This window comes from Entelurus aequoreus, linkage group LG11 (genome assembly GCF_033978785.1).
Source record: "Entelurus aequoreus isolate RoL-2023_Sb linkage group LG11, RoL_Eaeq_v1.1, whole genome shotgun sequence".
Lineage (NCBI taxonomy): Eukaryota > Metazoa > Chordata > Actinopteri > Syngnathiformes > Syngnathidae > Entelurus > Entelurus aequoreus.
In genome coordinates this window covers 66629758-66636102 of record NC_084741.1, presented here as the reverse complement: position 1 = coordinate 66636102, position 6345 = coordinate 66629758, and the positions used below count along the sequence as shown (strand labels likewise).

General features: G+C 35.3%; 1 protein-coding gene across 3 annotated transcripts in view; it reads right to left on the bottom strand.

Annotated features, from left to right (window-relative positions):
* Positions 1 to 4290, bottom strand: part of cops7a (COP9 constitutive photomorphogenic homolog subunit 7A) — a 31817-nt gene extending 27527 nt beyond the window's left edge. For all 3 annotated transcript variants that reach the window (XM_062063846.1, XM_062063848.1, XM_062063847.1), the window contains exon 1: positions 4140 to 4290. In XM_062063846.1, the coding sequence (XP_061919830.1) occupies positions 4140 to 4235 (96 nt within the window). In that variant the 5' untranslated portion in view covers positions 4236 to 4290. The remainder of the gene's footprint in view (positions 1 to 4139) is intronic.
* Positions 4291 to 6345: the final 2055 nt, after the last annotated feature.

Genomic DNA, 6345 nt, shown 5'->3' with positions numbered 1-6345 from the left:
GCATTTGTTGACAAAGTGGTGACCCTCGCCTCATCCTTGCTTGTGATTGACTGAGCATTTCATGGAAGCTGCTTTTATACCCAATCATGGCACCCACCTGTTCCCAATTAGCCTGTTCATCTCTGGGATGTTCCAAAAAAAAAAAAAAAATCATTTTCAGAATAAATGATTAAAAAGGCGTTTTTTAGGCCATTTCCACGCTTACTCGCTGCATGTAAACATCAGCAGCCAAGAGGAGCTTTTGTGATCTGTAACCTGTTATGAAAAGGTTTTATTGTCATTGTTACACTGCATGATATATTGCAGGTATCAGTTTGAATCAATAATCACTTTGGATGGAGAATCTATGCTGAATCGAATCTTCACCCCATGAATCGAGAGTTGTTGTAATATTCTCATCCCTATTGTTTTTATTGTTTTACCTTCACCCAGAGTTAGCGTTAGCATCTGCGCTTGAAGAACTGTAGTTTATAATCTGTCTGCAGCACAATTCCAATGTCATTGATTGAAATGTATTCATGTCGCGTCCATTTATTGACTAATTTTTCCAAGGTAATTGTTGTCTGATTTCAAAAGTTGAAAAAACTAAAATACAAACAGACAGCCTAATCCAGCATTAGCTTTAGTGCTTAGAGAACAATAGTTCAGGATTTGTGGGCAGCCGAATTTGAGTGATATCAACTGGCATAAATTCATCAATCAATCAATCAAAGTTTACTTATATAGCCCTTAATCACCAATGTCTCAAAGGGCTGCACAAACCACAACGACATCCTCGGCTCAGATCCCACATCAGGGCCAGAAAAAAAAAATAGTGCTCCACCCCGGGTCCCGACTTCATGTTGTAGTTGTCGTGTATTGCCAATGTGTTAAAAAGTTTAAATTCAAAATTCACCTATTTGGAAGAGAAAACAAAAAACTAAAACTGCATGTATATAAACAGATAGCTAATCTAGCGATAGTGTTAGCAACTTAACATTAATACTTCAAAAACCGTAGTTCGGGATTTACGGGTAGCAGAATTTGAATGTTATCGACTGGATATTTTGTAAATTTGTTAAATATTTGAATGTTCAAATACAGAATTTACTTATTTTGAACAGAAAACATCTAAAACTAACTGCATGTACACAGACAGTTTAATCTAACGTGAGCATTAGCATCAGCGCTTCACAAACTGTAGTGCGGGATTTGTGGGCAGCACAACTGAAATATTATCGATTGACATTTATTCATATATTGTCAATTTGTTAAATATTTGGATGTTTAAATACAACATTTACTTATTTTGAACAGAAACCATAAATTGAAATCTAACTGTGTCTACAGTAACTGCGTAGACATTGCCCTGTTTTTTGTGACACAACAAATAAAGCAAAATGTCTTCATGTGACGACTGTGTCATGTGACCATAAATTAAAGCATTCAACCAAATACAAGACGACCCCTCTTTTTCAAGACCAAGTTATGGAAACATGGACAGGGACTTCTGGTAAAGTTCGAAACACAAATAGAAGTGTAAACGTAGCTTGTACAAAACCCAAAACCAGTGAAGTTGGCACATTGTGTAATTTGTAAATCAAAACAGAATACAATGATTTGCAAATCCTTTTCAACTTATATTCATTTATTTTTTTTTAAAAAAAATTATTAACTTAAAATTTAATGGCAGCAATGTTGCAAAAAAGTTGACACAAGGGCATTTTTACCACTGTGTTACATGGCCTTTACTTTTAACAACACTCAGTAAACGTTTGGGAACTGAGCAGACCAATTTTTGAAGCTTTTCAGGTGGAATTATTTCCCATTCTTGCTTGATGTACAGCTTAAGTTGTTCAACAGTCCGGGGGTCTCCCTTGTGCTATTTTAGGCTTCTTATTGTGCCACACATTTTCAATGGGAGACAGGTCTGGACTACAGGCAGGCCAGTCTAGTACCCGCACTCTTTTACTATGAAGTCACGCTGTTGTAACACGTGGCTTGGCATTGTATTGCTGAAATAAGCAGGGGCGTCCATGATAACGTTGCTTGGATGGCATCAACTTTGTCAGTCTTTTTTGCCACTTGTGCCAGCTTTTTTTAAACAAGTTGCCGGCATCAAATTCCAAATGAGCTAATATTTGCAAAAAATAACGTTTTCCAGTTCGAACGTTAAGTATTTTGTCTTTGCAGTCTATTCAATTTAATACAAGTTAAAAAGGATTTGCAAATCCTTGTAATCTGTTTTTTTTACGATTTACACAACGTGCCAACTTCACTGGTTTTGGGTTTTGTAGTTAAATCATATTATTTCACAATATTGCCATCTACTGGATGTGGTGGGGTATTACCCCACTTGTCCCCTAATGCAAAATACAATACAGTACTGTGCAATCACTTGCTTTATTGGCCTTTTTCACACAATGAAAACAATTACGCAAAAGGATTATGCAAAAAAACTATTCCCAAAAACTTTGTATAGGGTAGGAAGATGCCATCAAATTTTGAGTAGGGTTAAAAAAGTATTACTCCTAATGTTCGTAAACATACTTTTAATTTATTTAACAAAGTTGAGCCTTCTCACCTCACTGCTTTACTAACATAGACAATAAATGTTTTTACACCTCTTCACTCCCCAACTCTAGACAACAAGAATATAGCCATGCATAATGAACCAATACAAAGAATAAACAAGATGGCAGCTGAATCTACTTCAGTGTAATCAGAGATGATGTTTTCTCAAGAGGAGGAAGATGGCATTGTCGATCCAAACTGGGGCTGATCTTTTCACAGCTAATTGGGCTGTCATGTGATTTATTTCTGCCTCGCTGCCACATCGATTCATTGTCAACTTGCTCCTCTATTGCATCATATGACAGGTGAGAGTCAGAAGGTACAGAACAGTTCATATTTAGATTAAGATTAAAGATTAAAGTACCAATGATTGTCACACACACACTAGATGTGGTGAAATTTGTCCTCTGCATTTGTCCCATCCCCTTGGGGAGCAGTGGGCAGCAGCGGCGCCGCGTCCGGGAATCATTTTGGTGATTTAACCCCCAACTCCAACCCTTTGTTGCTGAGTGCTATCTATATTAGCTATTATTTTCTATGTACCGACATTAACCCTTACGACCCTTTTAGCTCCAGAAATGGTTGCGCTAATAAACATGTAATAAAAATGTAACATACAATTTTTTCCCCCCACTTTTTATGTATTATATACATTGTTTTTCACCAGAGATATAACGTTTTTACTATCATAAAAATGATTGAGGTCTTTATCCATTTTAGTCATTCGGACCACTATTTTTTTTCTCAATGAGAAAAACAAAATATGGAGTATTTTTCGAAAATGAGGTGCAAAGTGGAATATTTGATATGAGGTTATTACAGTCTTGATTAGCTAAATAATTTAGTTTTTGGGTCAATTTACTAACTTTCACTTTTTACACTTAAATCCCAAAATGGTCGATTTCATAAAAGAGTAACAAAAACATAATGTATATTTTTCCCCTCTCTCAGTGCATCATCTCTTCTCAACATTGTCAGACCCAACCACAAATTGCATATTTAAAATATAATTAATATTATATATCATTCTTGTCATTAGAATTCCAACTGGAAAATATGTTGTATTTTAAAAAAATTGGGACCAATTTAGAATATTTGGGATTATGTTATTTCAGCCTTCACTCGGTCAATAATTAATAACAGTGATTTTGATACTTTTTTATTCACAAATGTACACTTATAAAATGGTCCGTCTTAAAAAAGTATGACGAAATGGTGTTAATTTTCCTCCCCTTCAATGTAACAAATGTAAAATGTTTTAAACAACTTCAGACCTGACCAGCGATATTACTTTTTTAATTTATTGTCTTGTCTTTATGCCCTTTTTCCATTGGAACTATAGCTGAAAAAACACTAAACATGCAATATTACCCAAAATTTAGGCACAAAGTGAAATATTTGGAATGAGGTTATAACAGTCTGCACTAGCTAAATAACTGATGACGACATCGATTTTGATGCTAAATTAATTTTAGAGTAAATGAATGAATTAATTCAAAAACTTTTTACATAGTGGTCGCAAAATAGTCAATAACATAAAGTATACTGTAGAAGTCTCCTTCTCGTGGGGTGGGTGAATTACTCACGTCAGCTGGATAACGGTGTTCTGATGTAAAAACTGGTTTTATTTTTCCATCGAGCACTTGCATGACACACGACTTTTCAGTCCTCCTTTGTCCCATGCTCTCCAAGTCTCTCTCCAAACTTCCCCTCCTCTCCTGCACCCGGCCGCTCACTCTTAAAGACAACAGATGATTATATTAACACGTACCCCCTGTGAAATCTAATCACCTGCTAGCTGTGTCTCGCCGTGAGCACATGCCACGCCCCCGTCTGATGGTGCTCTGTTTTCAGCACCATGGACAGAGGCGGTGACCTTTGCTCCTGCAAACGCGCTGATCACACTCCTTCTACACATATACTATCCATCCATCCATCCATTTTTTACCGTTTATCCCTTTCGGGGTTGCGGGGGGTGCTGGAGCCTATCTCAGCTACAATACTAAATGTAATATTTTAGAAGATTGAGGCTTAGCTGTAATAGATATTCATGATATTGCTTTCTAATATGTCAGGATTAGTCTAACATACTTAAAATGTGTGACTACTAGGGATGTCCGATAATGGCTTTTTTGCCGATATCCAATATTCCGATATTGTCCAACTCTTAATTACCGATACCGATATCAACCGATACCGATATATACAGTCGTGGAATTAACACATTATTATGCCTAATTTGGACAACCAGGTATAGTGAAGATAAGGTCCTTTTTTTTTTAAATTATTAAAATAAAATAAGTTAAAATTTAAATTAAAAAAAATGTCTTCAATAAAAAAGAAAGTAAAACAATATGAAAACAGTTACATAGAAACTAGTAATTAATGAAAATGAGTAAAATTAACTGTTAAAGGTTAGTACTATTAGTGGACCAGCAGCACGCACAATCATGTGTGCTTACGACTGTATCCCTTGCAGACTGTATTGATATATATTGATATATAATGTAGGAACCAGAATATTGATAACATAAAGAAACAACCCTTTTGTGTGAATGAGTGTGAATGTGGGAGGGAGGTTTTTTGGGTTGGTGCACTTATTGTAAGTGTATCTTGTGTTTTTTATGTTGATTTAATAAATAAATAAATAAATAAAAATTAAACGATACCGATAATAATGAAAAAAACGATACCGATAATTTCCGATATTACATTTTAAAGCATTTATCGGCCGATAATATCGGCATTCCGATATTATCGGACATCTCTAGTGACTACAATAGAAATCAATCAGACCAAAATGGTCTCAAGGGGAAAGAGTGCAGACTTACAGTATAGGCAAATCTATTCTGCGCACGTTTAATAGAATCATCAAAATGTCTGACCAAACGTGTATAAAGTGGCATGAAAAAAATAAAAAATAAATCAAAAAAGTCTGCTGAAGCAAGAGTGAGCATTTGTTGTCTGTGAATGACTCAGAAGTGATAATTGTGGCAGCTGCTTCACTGAAGAAAAAAAATTGAATAATCCCACTTTTTGGGAGAAGAACAACTTGAAAGAATTTAGTTCATGCAACACAAAACTGAAACTGAACAAATGTTTGTTTATCTAACCCACCGAAGAAAAATATCACTGACTGGATTATGATTATGAACACAGTCCAAACATTTACATATTTACACACACACACACACACACACACACACACACACACACACACACACACACACACACACACACACACACACACACACACACACACACACACACACACACACACACACACACACACACACATATATGTGTATATATATGTATATGTGTATATATACATATATATATACACATACATACATACATACATACATACATACATACATACATACATACATACATACATACATACAGTATATACATACAGTACAGGCCAAAAGTTTACACACACCTTCTCATTCAATGCATTTTTATTTTTATTTTAATGACTATTTACATTGTAGATTGTCACTGAAGGCATCAAAACTATGAATGAACACACGTGGAGTTATGTACTTAACAAAACAGGTGAAATAACTGAAAACACGTTTTATATTCTAGTTTCTTCAAAATAGCCACCCTTTGCTTCAAGAGGTAGTCACCTGAAATGGTTTTCACTCCACAGGTGTGCTTGAAGCTCATCGAGAGAATGCCAAGAGTGTGCAAAGCAGTAATCAGAGCAAAGGGTGGCTATTTTGAAGAAACTAGAACATAAAACATGTTTTCAATTTTTTCACCTTTATTTGTTAAGTACATAAC